The sequence below is a fragment of the Saccoglossus kowalevskii genome, chromosome 3 (assembly GCF_978046115.1).
Source record: "Saccoglossus kowalevskii chromosome 3, keSacKowa6.1, whole genome shotgun sequence".
Taxonomy (NCBI): Eukaryota; Metazoa; Hemichordata; class Enteropneusta; family Harrimaniidae; genus Saccoglossus; species Saccoglossus kowalevskii.
This window is the reverse complement of record NC_140643.1, coordinates 37,019,321-37,038,147: the sequence shown is the minus strand read 5'-3', so window position 1 is coordinate 37,038,147 and position 18,827 is coordinate 37,019,321. Positions and strand designations below refer to the sequence as shown.

Genomic DNA, 18,827 nt, shown 5'->3' with positions numbered 1-18,827 from the left:
ATTAAAACCAAACCATTTCGGAACGGCATTCTAAATTAAAACCAAACCATTTCGGTACGGCATTCTAAATTAAAACCAAACCATTTCGGAACGGCATTCTAAATTAAAACCAAACCATTTCGGAACGGCATTCTAAATTAAAACCAATTCATTTCGGTACGGCATTCTAAATTAAAACCAATTCATTTCGGAACGGCATTCTAAATTAAAACCAAACCATTTCGGAACGGCATTCTAAATTAAAACCAAACCATTTCGGAACGGTATTCTAGATTAAAACCAAACCATTTCGGTACGGCATTCTAAATTAAAACCAAATCATTTTGGAACGGCATTCTAAATTAAAACCAAACCATTTCGGAACGGCATTCTAAATTAAAACCAAACCATTTCGGAACGGTATTCTAGATTAAAACCAAATCATTTCGGAACGGCATTCTAAATTAAAACCAAACCATTTTGGAACGGCTTTGTAAATTAAAACCAAACCATTTCGGTACGGCATTCTGAATTAAAACCAAACCATTTCGGTACGGCATTCTAGTGCCTGGTTCACACGTAACATTTACGCCGTTGTAGCACTGCTGTAAATTTACCGACGGTGCTATTTTTACCGTGCGACCAGTTTATGCCGGTGTTAAAATGGCGGATTTTACACCGGCGTAAACTTTCTGACCAGAGTCAGAGCTCAGACCTAAATTCTAAACAAAAGTTTGTGTGAACACGCACAGTGGCACAAACACTCTCTATCGGGAATTCGTGTCTACGTCCATAGCAACGACATGACGACGAGTCATACACGTACCGCTCTGGTCAGTGGAACGAGTAGTCTCGGAAATAATTGAATAATAATAATAAAGTCCTGCTACTGATTTCTATTTGGTAAGAGTAAAATATTTTTAGATTGATACACGGAACCTCCCATGATAGCCAGGTTTACAGGATTATTGCACAAAAGACAAGGAATTGATGTGAGATAAACACGCAGAACTGTGCTGTCAAAAAGTAAAACCTTTGAAGTCAAGATTCAATTAAAAATAATAACCGTAGTGATAGGGTACGAATATTTTCAAACACGGATCTATCTACAGAGGGGGTGCTACACAAGCCTAATATAAAATTACGCCGGCGTTTTTAATGTCGTGTGATCGCAAACGAAATACACCGTTGCAGAGCCAATGCGCCGCAAGAAAGGATACACCATAAAAAATAGACACGCAGTCACACACATTATTATTCTCAATAAACATATTTTTATTAGCAAACGCACAACCTGAAAGAGGGGTTGCAGTTGACGTTAAATGTATGATTGAATTGTGTTTTGATGCGATCAGGAATTGGCTTGTTCTGAACAATAATTGCAGATGATTAATTTCTCATAACCATAAAGTGGTGATGGAGAGTGCAGCCATGCTGGGAAATTACTGAAAAATGTCGGTGAGTGTCTCTAAATTTGCAGGCAAGTTTTGGAGCGCAGGACGAGGTCGTGGCGTTGCATGAATTGTTGACACCATCCTTTCGATGCTTTGAAGTCGGGCTGCACTGGTCGTACTAGCTGGAGTGCGTAGATACGTATCGCGTCTATCGTTACAGGTAACTTTAAGTCTCGTTGCTCGAGGACCCAAGCTAAAATCTGCTCATCCATCTCTCTCGGGTATGAGATGTTGCGACCGCTACCAATACGTCGACCAGCTTTGGTAAGTCGAGCTGAATCAAATGTGTACTTTTTCCACGTCTTCAAAGTGGAAGGTGGAATATTGTACAACCTGGCAGCCGCATTGAAACCAATTACACTTGCCTTTTCTAATACGCATTTACGTTTCTGTATAGAATATCTCTTATACACGCCCCTTTTCTTTGTTGCCGGTGACTGCAATGTTGATGGTGTCGTCCTAATTTGAGCAGTCTGCAGGGTATGGTCGTTACTGGTGACATCGGTTGTTGATACATTTGTGTCATCGTCCAGACGTGTTTTTTTACTGGGTCGACCGACTGGACGCTTCTCTGGTTTCTTTGGCAACGGTGCGAGTAACCAGGTGCGCGGTATCGGTGGACAGTCCATCGTAGCCTTGCTAAAAAAGAATTCAATGCGCTGCATGGCAATGGGTTATACTGAGAATATGTTGAAAGCGAGCGAGCTGTTTTTCGTACGAATGAGAAAACTAAAAGTGAAATTTCTTTCTGTCCGACAGCTATTTATGCCAAACTTTCGGAAGTAGGACAGAAATGCCGTTGTCAATCCCTTACTAAGTGTCTATAGCTCAACAAAACGTATCCAAAATAGCATTGTCTAGTACGTTGAGTTCGTCCGGTAATGAACAAAGCTGTCTCGCACCACTTAGGAAAACTTGCGAATGTTCGAAGTACAGGTACCCATTGGACAAAAGATACATGGAAGTTTAGCAACTGGGACAGTTTGTATCTCCCCGACACAGTGCAATATATCCGGTTAGAAACAAAACTCACGTGTCCCTTATTATTCAATTGTAAATTTTTGGCTATCACGTGTAAACAATAGAGCAATATTTTTTGAAAGTCAAGCAGGGCACGGTTACTAAAAAAACGTGAACAGGGCGATTTTTTTTCACTCTACACATATACAGCACAGTACTGTAACATCGTTTTTTTTCCCTATGACACTGTCGTTCAAACACTGAAACATATACTTTGTGCACACACAGTCCCTAGATAGAGGGACTGTGGTGCACACAAACCAACGGACCTTTCTATGGCCACCATGTCCCCAGAATGATAAAGAGTACATACAGGTTGATTTGTTGCTATATAGAGTACGTAAAACGGGATGATTTGTTGCTATATAGAGTACGTAAAACGGGCTGATTTGTTGCTAGTGGGAAAATGCACGTACAACGTTTGTTATCGTTACGACTGATCATGCATATAATTATACACTTATAAAATTGTTTATTGAAATAAAATCACACACAGACCATGGAGCTAAAAAAGATTATATTTATATATATTAGAGCACACACACCCGGGAGACACTCCACGCAAACGATCATAAACATTGCTGCAAGATTATTATGTGTAAAGTTTCGGTGATGAATCCCTCAGCCAATCAGAAACTGGTACTCACGCATTCGGGGAAAGTACCGACGGTAAATTCAAAACGATTCTCTGGCCGTGTCATTGTAGGTCAGCAGTCGCTGAAACCAGACTGTAGAACAAAAAAATAAAAAAAAAGTGAACAGTGTTTTACACTATGACAAGCAAAACAAACTCGGAAATCTTCGTTCCACCACGGTTACGAATAAACTATGTTTGGGAGAAAACCAAAACTGGTCGAAATTTTTGAATAAGTTGGCGATTTTTAAATCAAATCCCAGGGCTAATCTGTTAAAACGCACTCTGTATATAACTTGTGAAGTGCAAATCGGCAATTGTAGTTAATTGCGGTAAATCAGACGAGCCACTATTTCCTAGTATTAACAAAACTAAAGGGAAAAATGTAATGTTTTATTCTTTGAATTTACGAAACAGACGACAGGCCCAGTGAGGGACAATGACGGAAACACTGGTGACGTTACGTGTTTGATTTGTAATACTAGTATGTGCTTCAAAAACAGTGACGGCGGCACGACATTATTCATGGGTCGAGAGTTGCCCTTCGGCGCGAGTGATCACGGATTTTTCTGGGGGCGACCCCCGCCGGTGTCGCCGCCACTAGAAAACAGCAATGTTTTTGTGGGTAATTCACGTTTTAGGCAATTATAATTTGTATACAATACTGTCTATGGTTTAACTGCTGGTTTTCGTTCTCCTTTCTATTTTTAATAATAATAAATTCCCACACCAATTGTGATGGAAATTAGGTTCCAGACAAAACTAAATAAAAAGTCAACATGACATGCATTTATTAATGCATACATTTGTCATTCCAGATATTTCCAGTAGTAATGTGCCTGTTTGCTGATGGCACAGTTCAATTTGCCAATTCAGCAAGGGGCTGACAATAATCACCCAATATCGAAAGAGAATTTTAATACTTCAAATGGTACACCAATTCCTACTCAATTACATCTATTTGATATGCATGTGAATCATTTCATTACAATGGCTATCTATAATACACCAAAAACATGAATCAACAAAAATACATATAATCTTGCACGCTTGAGCAAACTTGGTCGTTTCCCCCCTTTTCACCACTATCTTAAAAAATGGTATAAAATACCGATGAATAACCTGTTGTATTATCTTTCAACTTGTGCAGATTCGACATTACTTAGTAGTTTTATTCATTAAACAGACAGACAGTAGTTTCTAGTTTATTTTTTGTTTTCAATAAATTGTGTTGGTTAAAAAGGGGGGGAATTGAGTCCCAAGCGACAATAACAACACACGCTAAAAACGCAAAGGCTCATGGGTAGACGATTGTTTGTAAACACGAACAGCTCTAACAGCCATAGAAAACACAGGTTCTAGTAAGTTTATAAAGTTAGTCATTTATAATAGAAACTAATGCTTTGGCATGAACCTTGGCAAGAACCTTTGTGTTCTATGGCAGTTAGACGCAGAAAATCGAGCCCGCTCAACCCAGAAATAGTATTGAAATATTCACCATAATACAAGATGAACGGAAATGTTAGGAAACCGACAACCACGGGCCATCAACATCCCCACCATTTCCCTGGACGGACTCCGAGCACAGCGAGTCAAATTTAACAGCGCCTGGGACGGCTAACCCGCTTGAATGCACTTTAAGGAAGTATCCTCGGGGACGGAGCTACGTCACAAAACGTTCCACGTTGCTACGACGCGCACCACTGTACATGCATTTCTATGGGCTCTGTGCGCGCTTCTGTGGAACGCCGGTCGAGCCGGTGAAAATTCGAGAAAACAACACAAACTCAACTTTGAAGAATCCCGAACAACCAAATTTATATATGTTACACACGTAGGGCTAATCTTGTTACACTGTTCAGAGAAGTCTCAACATTCATCCCAAAGTACCGTTTTCTGTGAGTTTTGGGCCTTTGTTTTCACCGCCGTGGGTTGCCAGGCGGTGAAAATGCCCGGATGTCAGCCCCTGAGGATAGTGGGACAGAGTTGCTCGAACCATATACTAGTACTAAATAAACTAAGAACCTACAAACTTTTTAAAACCAAAATAGAACAAGAAAACTACTTAACAATTATGAAAAACAGTGAACTTCGCAAATCCTTAACAAAATTTAGACTTGGCAACCACTGTCTGAAAATTGAAACAGGCCGGCATACAGGATTGGATTTTAAAGACAGAGTCTGCAATATGTGCGACAATGACCATGTTGAAGATGAACAACATTTTGTCACAAATTGTCCTCATTACAATGAAATAAGATCAAAACTTTACATTGTAGCTAATAAACGTATACCAAATTTTGACAAATTTAGTAATGAAAATAAATTCATATCATTACTAAGTGACGAGAAAATGTCAATTCCTTTAGCGCAATATTTAAAAAACTGTTTTAATACAAGACAGCAGCACCTACATAAACTAAGCCAGTAATACATTCCTTGTATTCAACTTATTATCTTTTTTTTTTTTTATGCCTTTTTGTTCCCTTACTCTTTATGTGGTTATTTTTCTTTTACTAATATCTGATTTGTAACCCTTTTCATCCCCTCCGGGGGATGTTGTGTGTTAATAAATAAATATACTAGTATGCTCGAACCCCGGCTCGAACCCACCTTACATGTAAACTGACAATACGGTTCTATTGAAGACAGGGCTATTGTGTTTTTGTGCTAACATGACACACTTAGTTGTCAGCGTCGTTTTATTTGTCATACTGAATGATATTTGATGTACATTGCAGACATGGTCCAAGTACTGTTCTTAGAAAGAGTGCTCACTCGAATACCATCCATCACGCGTGTTCGTATAAAAGAAAGTAGCTAACATGTTGAACGTAGAGGGACACGCCGTCGGTGCAAGTATCTAGATAGACCAAGAATTCATGTTTTTGGCGCCACCGAAGTGAGCGAATTGGTATTGTGAATAGTTTTGTTTGTAAAAAAAAAACTTTATTTTAGTCCTCGAATAAAATAATGTGTCTGATCAAAGTATTTTAAATTTTGTTTTGGTAAAATATTTACGGGCACACATTTTGCGGGTTTCATCAATCCAGAGGGAGCTGTGCAGTGGCTCAATAAACGTAAAAAGATTAGCCCGCACTTTTTGGGTGGTTCGCACGCCGTCCAGAAATAACTTTTTTAGGTCTTACTGTCCCTGTACTAATTACTAGTATGATAGTTTCGGGTATATATGATTGTTGATTTACTATGCCTATCTGCATACAAAGATGTCATTGTCGTGACCATATTAGGTAATTAACTGGATAGGGGTATTGAAATAGTTTGAAATCCAATTCATAAATTTTGTACAGTTGATGAATACTATCTGCTGAAATGGTTGAAAAATATTTCTTCAAATTCTCTTCTGTAGAACTGTTTGTAATATGTGAATCGTGGCGTGGGAAGGTCAATATTTCGCCAACATTCGATTCTTTCAAAATATATTGTGCATCTTTTTCCAAGTTTTCAAACTTCCCTATGACGTCATAATGGACGTCACATACTGAACACATCTCGTGTATTGGTCGCCAATGCTCATTTTGTAGAGCTCCGTCGTCAACTGTCTCAATTATAAACTGGACAAATTCGTTAAACGTGATGGGTGATTGGACGATACGGGCACGTGACCATTTCCCCTCCCTGAAACGTTTAAATATTTTTGCCGAATAGCCTGTCATGAACTTGACATTCCATTCGTCTGTCAACTCAAATTTGTTCCTAAAGGCAGACAACAAACGTTCAAATGGATGCCTAACGAACAAAAATTTGAAGTATTTCTCAAGTCGCATTTCTTGTTCAGATTGTGACAGTTCTCTCAATATAGGGTATGTAATAGGTGTGTGGTGGACAAATGAATGATGCACGCTTTCCAATACGTCAGTATTCAGGTGCCCCATCAGAACCAACCACACTTTCTTCCAGTTTGTGCAGGCAACTTTAGGTACTGGACAATAGATCAATCCGTATTTATCATCGTACAATAAATCGTTCTCTTCGAGTCCGTCATCAGAATGATCCGCTTCACAATGTTGTTGCAAAAACAGTTTTCTTTTTTTGTATATTTCACGATTACTTTCATGCAATGCCGATTCCTGTGGTAAAACATAAAAAAAACAGGAACCCTAATCATAAATCAAAATGCCCAAAATTTATTCACTTTGCAATTAATAAAATGTAATCTCGGGCCATATAAGGATGTTACCTTCGAAAAAAAGTTTGAGGTCACGAGCAAAATGTTTGATGACTGATGGTTATATTTAGTGAATGTTGACCATTTTGTCAGTACTATGATGCTGGATATATACCCCCAAGTGAAGGCCGACAAAAGGTAAAAAGGTATAAATCATATTTGACGGCGTAATCCTGGTTCAAAACGCAATAAAGAATGACGTATTTTTCGACTAGGGAATTGTTCTAAAAAAAGTGTAATTTTTATGCTATATTTGCGACTAATTTTCTAAAATAGAATACTGTAACACACACCACAATGTTGTCTATTGTTACCATGAAATATAGTTCCATATTACATAAACCAATGAACAATGTCCAACCTTCTTTCTCAGTATGTGTAGACGTCTAACTTAATCATAAATATATATGAAACAGGTCAGTTTGTTTGACATTAGCTAACACGAGTATAACTGTCAGACATCGTCTCGTTTCATCATAATACTGGTGTACAATATTACTTCTAATATTGGTTTTATGTTCTAAGGCTAACAGAATTTGCGTATTATTCTTTTAACTTTCAGGTCAGTTTTAAATAACGCATTAATGAAGTGATTTGAGGTTCAATCAACAAAGAATAAGAAAAGAAGATGTCTGTCACACCAATAAACACAGGTCAGGACAAACAATACTTGCAATAGCATTGTTGATAGTGCCTATGCCTGTATCCAACCACCCTGTGTATTAAGTCAGCAGATTGTCTCCATTACCGACTGTGGCACTCCAATGCAAGAAAAAACCAGAAGCGAGAAATGGAATTAAAGATCGTAACTACCACAAATACTGCATTTATATATGTGCTCCAGATGCCGCCCGAGTCTGCTATTGTGAAAACAACAACAACATGAAAGGCAAATGTTCATTCAAATATACGCAATTGCGAAGGGAAGAAAATGTTGGAAGCAGGTATACAGTTGGGTAGTTATAACCATACAATCCCTTCATTGATGTATCATCAAAGTCAGGCTCTCTATAATATAGATTAGAACTACGAATGAAGAGTATTCCCCGTGCAAGGAGAGGAGAAGTAATAGCAACAGTAAATAAGGTAAACACAGTGATTGTGAATAAACGTCTTGAGCCACAGATGAGCCACAGTAAAAGAGTATGCAGACATGGAATGAGGAACACATGCGATGAGAAAGGTCACAAGGCAAGACCCAAACAGCCTAATGTTATGGTAAAGAAAATCACGACGGTTGCAAAGAAAATTGTCATATTTTCATATTATAGTCATATTATATTGAAAATATACACTGTGCTCGTAATGCTTCTATTAAAGTACAGAATAGTGCTGAGAAAGAAAACAAAACAGGAGACATTATGTACAGGAAGAGAAAGCTATTTTGAAAATAACTGGAGCTATCAGAAAGATGACCAAATGATAGAGTGAAAGTCTATGATGGAAAGACTGTGTGATGGTCATGGTTAGAAGATTTGTTTCAATTTGTCTACACTGATAGTAGTAGAAATGCATTTTGATTTGTATGTTCCCCTTGGCGAAGTCATCTTTGGTCATCCTTCGCACAAGAACCAAACAATTGACACCAGGTTTCCATAGAACCAGGAGACGTTTCCCTTGAGACAATGACCAATCAAATTTGAGGGGGGGAGGGGTGAGTCCGGTTGCCATAGAAAAATGAATTTCTGAATGAATCTTTCACAATTTTCATACAATACAAAACATTATGGGCCAATTATCATGATTTTTTGGAATCAATTTGTTTTGTGAGATATCTGGATCAGGATGCCATGGAGACAGGAACTGTATGTTCGTTTGTTTGTTAACAGAATATTCAAACAATTATGAACGCATTTTAATAATTCCTGTGGTGTTGCCTTTCGAACAACGAACAAAGCCATTAATTAATACAATAGTGCAGTGTACATTATGCAATAGTTATACTTACGTTAGTTTCATACTTCATATTGGATATATCAACTTTACTTCTTAAATCCATAATTTGTTTACCCATTCCACTTGGTATATCTAGCAAATTATTAACACCATTAATTATAATCGACAATATCGGTGAGTGGTCAAAATACTCGAAATAAACAACATTTCACATCAATATACACAGACAATCTGATAAAAACCGATGTAGGTATAGGCTCTATTATTTTTTTTTTATTTTTATATTTTTTCATTGTTATTTTTGTTTATTTGAATATATATTTTGAATACTTAGGGGATGTACTTGTTAATAAACATGATATAAAAAAGAAGAGTGTTCCATTTCATAACTACACGTTATCTGTCATTTCAATACATCACTGGATTAAAGCGGGAGGGTCGTCACCTGCGCACGCGCGGGAATTGAGTCCCAAGCGACGATAACAACGCACATTAAAAACGCAAAGGCTCATGGGTAGACGCTTGTTAGTAAACAATGACACGCTATGGCCACCTGACGCATGTGACGACTCCCCCGCTTGAACAACGTCAGGTCTAATTCCACTTCATTCACATTGAATTCAAGATGACCCTCAGTGCGTTAAGTGACAAGATAAGGCAACAGTTCCCACACCAAAAAACGCCGTTTTCTGCACGTGAGTGGTCATACTAAAACAATGTACGGCCCATGCAAAACAGCAACATGGTGAACGGACGTCATATAGACACGATGTTTAATTGACAGTTGAACAGCCTTATACCAGTATTTAAAACTTGTTTTAAATACACGATTGGCCCCGAAAATTGAGGTTGGATATATCATCCGTACGATTGGTTGGCGTAACTTTAAATTGAATAAATGATCCATACTGTCCAGAGTTATCATTATAATTTTGATTTTCAATGAAAATAAGATCATTGAGACAAATCAATAAAACAATGTAATGCATTGACATCAAAATAAAAACGGGGCAAACAAATGGGGTGTCCGTGTCGATTTAATAAAAATATTTAATTAGTTGGCTGGTTGATGTAATGTGACAGCTGCTGTTAATGTGTTAGGACAATATTGGCTATTGCTGGTAATTGTTTTCGATATTGCAAGTTGATGTCCCGTACACACTGCATGTTTGGTCGCACATTGAGAAAAAAAACGCTTGGCAAAAACATGAACAATTTAATATATACACGTCAATTATGCGCATTATCAAGTACGAATTTTTTCCCTTACTGTAACTCATAACTCGTTGTGTATAACAATATATAAGACCGAACACATGACAAAACCTTCTCAAGTCAGCCGTCATTCAAAGTATTAATAACCACATTATTAAAAAAATAACTACTGCATATATAATATTTATTGGTCGAAGTATATACTGTATTATTTATTTTCAATGTGTCCCTCCTTGCATCGGCCAACAGTAATATATAGTTAATATATAGTAATAAAGTTAATTCAATATTGAATCATTTTGACATACCAAATATGATATACACATGAGAGATAAACCAATCAAGCTGTATGTGTAAACTTCAGTGTAAAATATTCGTAGGACAATCTACTGATTCGAGATTTCTGCAGCATGTCATCAGCGGAAGTAATCAGTCGAGGTCTTCAGCGGTCAAAGTGTGTCCAAGATAAATTCCTTTTTTTTGTATTCATTCAAGTATATGCATATTTTAGATCCGCTGGCGGGTACGGAAAACGAACAAATCTAATAAATGTAAATTTGCTAACGCAGAATTGATTTTAGTATTTCTATCTAAGCATATTTATTTTAAACCTCTGCCAAAGAGGTTACGCTGTTGCCGGTGTTTGTTTGTTCACCCATAGAGCTAATAAAATAGAAATTGTATCTGTCTCAGCAGATTATGGATGGATTTTCAAACAAATTTCTAGCAAATTTTTCTTAATACAAGGACAAATCTATTAAATCTTGGTAGAGATATACGTTTGGTTTCCATAGAAACGAATGAATTTTAATTTATAACTCAACTCAAAAAGTTAGGGATGGTTTCTCAGTCACCATCGAAACAGCAAGTTAGGGAATGATTTGTCATTGATTCGTCGAATTATCATGACATGTGCAAAAGGAAGTTGCTTTTGGAACAAAGGTTGGTTGAATCTTGATCCCATTGTCACGGAAACTAGACTATTTTCAATGACTATTCATTATACATAACTACATTGACAGGATATTTATGTTTTTCGCATCGTGTGGTATACGTACCTGGTTCATGTGACACGTGCATCAGGAACAATACCGTCGTGCTGCTCATGAGCAGAACAAGTGACAGTAGCTTTTTTAGGTCAACAGTAAACATGATCACAAGCAAACAGATATGCTCATGCACAGTTGGACGTCCTAGGTCATCCTGTGTATTTAAATTGAAGATTAAAACGGATAAGTGTTAGCATCTCGTTGGTAGCTAAGACAGCTATGTATGAGAACGTGGATTTGTCAGCCAAAAAAAGTGATACTTTAAACAGCTCACCTAACAAGTGATTCAAAAGCTTGCCTTTACAACACGATTATTAGAAATGCCACAACTCGTTCGTTATTATTGTTATTATTTGATGGCTGGCAAGATGTTGAACTGTTTGAGTTACGGACATCTAGTTACGAACATCGAGTTACGAACACATCCAGCTATGATAAAACTGGCCACACCCATATTTTAAAAACCACGACAACTTTTGCAAAAACATTTCTAAATTATAACTCGATGTCCAATTAACAGTTTACCGAACTTCGAGTTACGGACAACATACATCGATTGTTTTGTGTAACTCGAACTTTAATGAAAAGTTAACTGACAATCAAGTTAAAAACTCGAATTTAATGAAAACAGTTGACCGAATATCGAGGTATGTGCAATCTAGGTTTGTATTGTTGTTGTTTAAACATCCACATACTGTTACCGTATATACAATCTATTTTGATAAAAACGCTCTGACACGTACGGAAAAAACATTGAGAGAATGTGCAGCTGAAGAATGGTAACCGTGGCTTGCATGAACAAGTGAGTAAACTTAGAGATATTTTTTACAACTTCGTGATACAACTATAAACTAGATGAAGAAAATATCAGAATGCAAAGATACTCCATGAGTTTTAATCTACGATTGGGTGGAATCCAAGAAAGAGAAGACGAAGACTGCTTACACGTGGCAAAACAGATACTACGAGCAAGTTTGGTATGGAAAACAGAGATTGAAAACGCACATAGAACTGGGAAAACAAAAGGTACCGGAAAACCGCGCCATATCCTAGCTAAATCTTTATATCGCCTACAACGCTATAACATAATCGTAAACGCAAAGAAAGCTCTACAGAGCACAGGAATGTTCGTGACTGAAGACCGCTGTCCGGAAGACTATAAAAGTAAACGTGCAGTAAATGAAATAATGAACGAAGCTTACAGTGAAGGAAATAAACCAAAATTTTGTGACGGAAAGCTTTATATAAATGGGCAACTCTACATCCACCGCTCCAGTGGCAACTAAATCACGAAGAAATAAGTGAAGCCGAACAGAACTGAAATGTTACCCTTACTCTATCTTTTATTATGTATATGTATCAATCAATATAGTAATCCACTTATTTGAGCATCTTTTGTTACCTTTTTACAATGTCCGGGTTGACTAGGTATCATTTACGCAATACCAAACATATACCTGACCATATTGTTACTATACTCTCCAGCTAGGCGTGTTCCATAACTATTTATTATATATATCCCCATCGTTCTTGAATAGACTAACTTCCAAATACTATTCATTCCCAATGTGTTTAAAATCTGTTGTCGCACACTCCCGATAAGCATGCGCCACGAATACAAAAGTTGCAAAATGGTGTTTGTTTGACCAACTAGGTAAACTAATAAAAGTAATTAAGGTAATTAAAGAAAAAATAAAGAAAACATATTCCCAAATTACGTCACTGGAAAATAATTCACTGATGCATGCTTTTCGGGACCCAGTTCGTCTACAACTGTTCTTCCTCTTGTTTGTTCTTGTAGTGCCGTCGTTTACGGTTGTGCGAGTAAGCAAGTATTTGTTTGTCTTGGCCATTTTCTTTGTGTGTATTATTTTTGCCCTTTTTGTATTGGGTAAATTTTACACAGAAACGAGTAAGCCATGTGAAAGCACTTATTGTTACTTGGAAAATATGAAGTGTATATCGCAAGATTCGGTAATACTAAACCAAACTTTAATTTATTCATTGAAAAAGTGAAACAAATTATTCATCTGGCAAAAAAATATTGCTGAAAAAACAATGAATGCTATTCTGTTTTTAAAAAAAAATAGCGAAAAAATTATAAAATATTTTGAAACGCTATAAATTGTTAATGCATTCTTTTCTTTTATCAAAATAACATGCACCTTTTGACCTTGACCTTGTCACTGTCCATGTCTCTGTCCATGTCACTGTCCGTCTCTGTCCAGGGTAAAGTCTGTCTGTTTCGTGTTCTAGTGTCTGAGTGTAAATAACCATAAATAGTAATTATTGTGATGAACTCATTTGCATATAATTTGCTAGTGGCTGTTTTGAATGATAAATTAGCCTGTTGTATATTTTATCCATATCCATAATTACTATATAATCTTTTACGAATGAAATAAATAATAATCGCACAAAAGACGGAAAATGAAAACTACAGAGAAAATTGTTTGCGAGAAACAATTTTATATCTATAACTATGCTGACATTGTTATACGGGAATATTAACTGAATACCTCCTTACCTTCCGTTAGTTTTATCGTCACTATGAATTGAGCACAATTTGTGCCATGAATTGGTCCTTACTGTGGAGTACAATTACACCCACCACACCGTACAGCTCGCAAAGTCGATCATACTGTTGCACAGTACATTTTTTCTCTGGATGCGTATTCGGAATCGTGTTTATCTACGATGCTATGCCAATTACAAGTGTTAATGTATGATATCGTGGCAATTAAGGGGAGTGAGGTTGTGATGTGACGCGCGTGTGCGGCCGATAAAATACACTCGTTCCTCGTTAATTGCTATGTCTAATTCATAAAAAAAATGCAAAGGGAAACTTTAAAAAACCCTGTGTTGCATTATAAATAGTTACTCGTATGACATTAGTTATCATACTTAGTGCACTGGCGGATCCAGAAATTCGGTAAGGGGAAGCGCGCTTCTATTGACGTGGGCTTCGGTGGGCTGGGTTTGTCCACAGGGAGTTGGACAAACTTATGTATTTTAATAAATTATTAAATAATAAAATGTTATATAACTTTCACACCCTATTATAGTAAAATAACCTGCATATAGTAATTAGCGGGTAACAAAGAGTTGTCAAACAAAGATTATGATAAAGACTGAGTGGTATAAACAAAGATCAGTGATTACTTGAAATCGATGCCAAGAAGGGGGGTAAAAGAAAAGTTATATAACATTTTATTATTTAATAATTTATTAAACTCCATAAGTTTGTTCAACTCCCTGTGGTTTGTCAATTGATTTGTTATTTTTTTGCCGGCGCCCCCCTAAATCCGCGCGTATAGTGATTTTTCTTTCACGGGTAAAATAAATTCCCTAACATTTATGGAACATTTAACTTAGAAAAACTACCCTTAGAATCCCGTCGGCAGGCCAGTCACACAGTGAGGTTAGGGACCCCTCCGCTAAAAACAAGATACAAACACGTAACGCATCGTGTAATTACATATAAACAAACAAAGGCATTGAATGAGATGCATTGAAGCAGCCACAGGAAAGAAACAAGATTGAACCGAACATTAAGTTGAATAACAGAAACGTAAAAACGATCTCTGAACAATAACACTGTGAATTCAAGTTCACAGATGGATTTGTAGTTTTCCGTTTTCCAAGAAACATAGAGCGTCCAGATGTATTCGAACTTGTCTCTCTGATTAACAAGTTTGAAGTACTGGTACTATGATTTCACAGAACGGGTCTACGTTGCTAAGACACGCACCACTGTAACATGTATTTGTATGGGCTCTGCGCAAGCTGCTGTGGAACGCCGGTGAAAACAGCTAAAGTCAGGGAAACAGCACAAGTCAACTTTGGAGAAATCATGCGCAACCAAATTCATATTATGTTGCACATCTAGAGGTAATCTTACCACACTGTTCAGGGAAGTCTCAGCAACAATCCCAATGTACAGTTTACTGAGAGTTTTCGGCCTTCAAGCCCGGGGAGGTTTACTCAAGTTGGGGTCCGGAAAAAAAAACCTACGAAAAAAGACCCTAGGAAAAAAAACCCTTGGAAAAAAACCCATAGTGAAAAACAATTGTTTTTTATCACCAATGCTTGCACATTGTCAGTATTTTGCTTGCATATTGTCAGTATTTACATGTAAAATAAATGGCAACACATATTTTCTGCTATTATTTTTAGAGTATGTTAATGGTCTCATGGGGTATATGGTAACCTTTGATCTTAGATGTGATCAACAGGTGTTAATTTGTGTCAACCATATAGTTAATGGAGTGGCATCCTTTGATCTTGTCTATTGTACGCATGCCCATGCATGTTTTTGTTAACTTGCTTATTGTTTAAAGGTGTTTAATTGTATATTGGTAGTGGGTGCCTTTGATCTTTCCCTATATAAGCAACCAACAACCTGAGTGAAAGCTGGAATAATGCATTTCGTCAACTGCTTGGCTATAGCCATCCATCTGTGTGGGCTGCAGTTGATGCAATCAGAAAAGATGCAGCTCTTGTTTCAACTACTTTATACCAGATGTCCCGTGGAGTACCCCCAAGAAAACGCGTCAAAAGAGTGACAAAACAGCTACAAGAAAAACTTCAGAACTTATGCAAAGATTTTTCAGAAGGAAGAAAAGACATTCAATAATTTCTTGAAGCCGTGGGACATTGTGTCAGGTGGAAATAATGGTGTGGGTTTAATTACAGTGTGTGGTAGTTAAATAATAATCTTGTAGTTGAATAATTTAATGTGTTTCACATTTTGTAAATATTTAATAAATAATGAAAAATAAAAAAAATACTGTGTAATAATGCTTGATGTTTACTTTTGCCCTTTCCTGTCCATCAATCCACCAATCTATATCAAAGATTTAAAACTAAACAAGACTTATCTTATGTAAAGATCAAAGGCATCCCTCAACAACATAGAATTAAACACTTAACGAAACACCAATGAATAGGCATTCAAGATCAAAGGTTGCCTATAAACGTAAGTGATTGACACAAATTAACACTAGATGTTCACAACTAAGATCAAAGAATAACACAATGAGATAATAATATACTAGTAACATGTGTGACCATTTATGTTAATTCTGTGAATATAGTTATGACAAACAAGTTAGTAAGTCTTCCGTATTCTGCGACAATATTACCTAAAAGTGTTTTTTTCACTATGGGTTTTTTCCCCTAGGGTTTTTTTTCCTAAGGGTTTTTTTTCCTACACTCACTCAAGTCAGACCTCTAAAGCCTCTAAACACGTAGAACAATAAAACCTACCAGCGGGGAATTACAAAAAAGAACGTTTCGGGTTCAACCATCAGCAATTAGACACAAAACATAAAAACACCATACTATAAAGCATACAAACACAATAAAGAGCCAATCAAGTCAAAGGAAATGAGGTGAATTGACAATTAATGCCAGCTAGACTAAGTGCGCCAATTTTGAATATTAAGGATGCGGTAGAGTTATTTTCGTGAATTTTGCTTTTTTTGTTAATGAAGAATTATTACTTTTGTGAAGTAATTGGGCTCATAATTTTATCCTAATTTAAACTGAAACACATCTAGAATACCTTTTTTTTAAAAAATAAGAAAACTACTTGTATAACGGGATACTGTAGACTTTGTTTTTGAGATAAAAGTCTGGACGCAAATAATAAGATTGTCTTATTGCGTAATTTGCATAATCCCTTCACGACGGAAACAGTGCACACTGAAGACGACGCGGTGGGGCCGAATGGTCTGCGGAAGGAGGCCAACCTACAGGGCTACTCCGGCTCCTGATCAATCACTGCGAACAAACGGAAACAAAATCTCTAGTTCTACTACGACTGCTGCATCTTTTCGTTGTTTCGAAGATTTATCATGACACAAAAAAGAAACCCCCACGAAAAAACTCAAAAGGCAGTTCAGAGGAAGCGAAACTTTACCTATAACAGAAACGCATTGCCGACAGTACAATGGGGTTCACACTTAAAGTTTGAGTATTCAAACCAAGAAGGTACAATTTCGTCAGCAAAACATGATCAATTTCCATCTTCCAAAAAGTCGGGCAGACAATTTAATATGATAAGATATGAATTTTATTCAGTACAATGGCCTCAGGCCTATGGTACAATAAAATACATACAGAGGGATTCCTTTAAATAATTGTTGAATCTACTAGTCACAACTGGTTAAGTAGATTGACTTTGTGTTTAGAAGCGTAGAATACAAATTTTGAAATTTGAAGTACAGATAAGTAGTCAAACTACATTAAACGAAGAAATTTTTCGTAAGTCTGATTTGACAGATAAAATATAGGTAAATATTTTTTCCTAAGATTTACATAACGTGGACATACCAGGCAAAAATGGTATTCATCCTCAACCAACCCTAAATTACATACTTTGCAGATTCTCATATTCCTCGGTATGTTTAGTTTACGATCATATTCAACCCGAAGGTTGTGGGATGATGTTCTAAGCTGACATAGCACAAAACGTAACTTGCTGTCTGTTATTAAATGCAAATATTTTTCACATCCAAAATCAATCTTAAAATCTCTGTATTTATCGAGTTTAGGATACTTGTTGAGATCTGTAAACCAAGTTTGTTTGTACATGTCATGAACTCTTTGGGTGACAAAAAGACAAAAAGGAACAGTTATCTTCCACGCCTTGGTTTAACCACAGTCCCTCTATAGAGGGATAGAGGGACTGTGGTTTAACCAAACAAAACCAAAACCGTGCGAAAATAGTAGTTCTTTGACTTGGAAAGCCTAACATTTGGAGTTGTTTTCCGCTTCTTTATACTGGAAAAGGTAACATTGGTAAACATAACGCTGTGTTTACATTTTTAAAATTTTCAACCAAACTTTAATAATACGTATGTAACGCAAATGGATTAGTGGTAGTCTGCCTAATTCTCCATAAATTACAGGATTTGCTGTGGTTGTAAGCAAATTTAAAATAAATTTACATAACTTGCGATGTGTTTCCTCAATTTTTATCCCTTTGTCAAAACCCCAAACTTCACTGCCATACATCAATATTGGTAAAATTTTACAGTCAAAAATCTTTAAATACATTTGTACATCAATATCACTGTATTTTGCTAGTATCTTTTTTAAAGCAAATATTGCTTTATTCGCCTGCTCGGCAATCACTTTTTGGGATATAAAGCAGCGACCATTATTCGACAAAGTAATACCCAGATAACAAAAACGAGGCACAACCGGAAGTTGTCACATCATTGTAGCGCCATTTCTCATAACGCCTTAATTTGCCGGCATTTACTACAATTAAACTACAATTTTTGTTTTACTAATATTGACTTTAAGTTTCCATTTGCCTGAATACATGAAGCGACCACGACGACCATTTTTAGCAATTTAAAGATTAACATATAATGATTAAT

General features: G+C 36.7%; 1 protein-coding gene across 1 annotated transcript; it reads right to left on the bottom strand.

Annotated features, from left to right (window-relative positions):
* Nucleotides 1-6,317: 6,317 nt before the first annotated feature.
* Nucleotides 6,318-14,095, bottom strand: LOC102807860 (carbohydrate sulfotransferase 11-like). The gene is made up of 4 exons (XM_006823831.3): nucleotides 13,964-14,095; nucleotides 11,446-11,590; nucleotides 9,225-9,304; nucleotides 6,318-7,178 (listed from the first exon to the last, which is right to left on the bottom strand). Exons 2-4 carry the CDS (start codon nucleotides 11,537-11,539, stop codon nucleotides 6,318-6,320), a joined length of 1,035 nt encoding a protein of 344 aa, XP_006823894.2. The 5' UTR covers nucleotides 11,540-11,590; nucleotides 13,964-14,095.
* Nucleotides 14,096-18,827: the final 4,732 nt, after the last annotated feature.

Bases quoted from the DNA above. Each gene is read 5' to 3' on its own strand.
- LOC102807860 (XM_006823831.3), bottom strand. From the start codon at position 11,539: ATGTTTACTGTTGACCTAAAAAAGCTACTGTCACTTGTTCTGCTCATG. The intron at 9,305-11,445 runs GTACGTATACCA...ATAATTTGCTAG, and splicing joins GCACGTGTCACATGAACCAG to ATATACCAAGTGGAATGGGT. The intron at 7,179-9,224 runs GTAAGTATAACT...GTTTTACCACAG, and splicing joins ATATGAAGTATGAAACTAAC to GAATCGGCATTGCATGAAAG.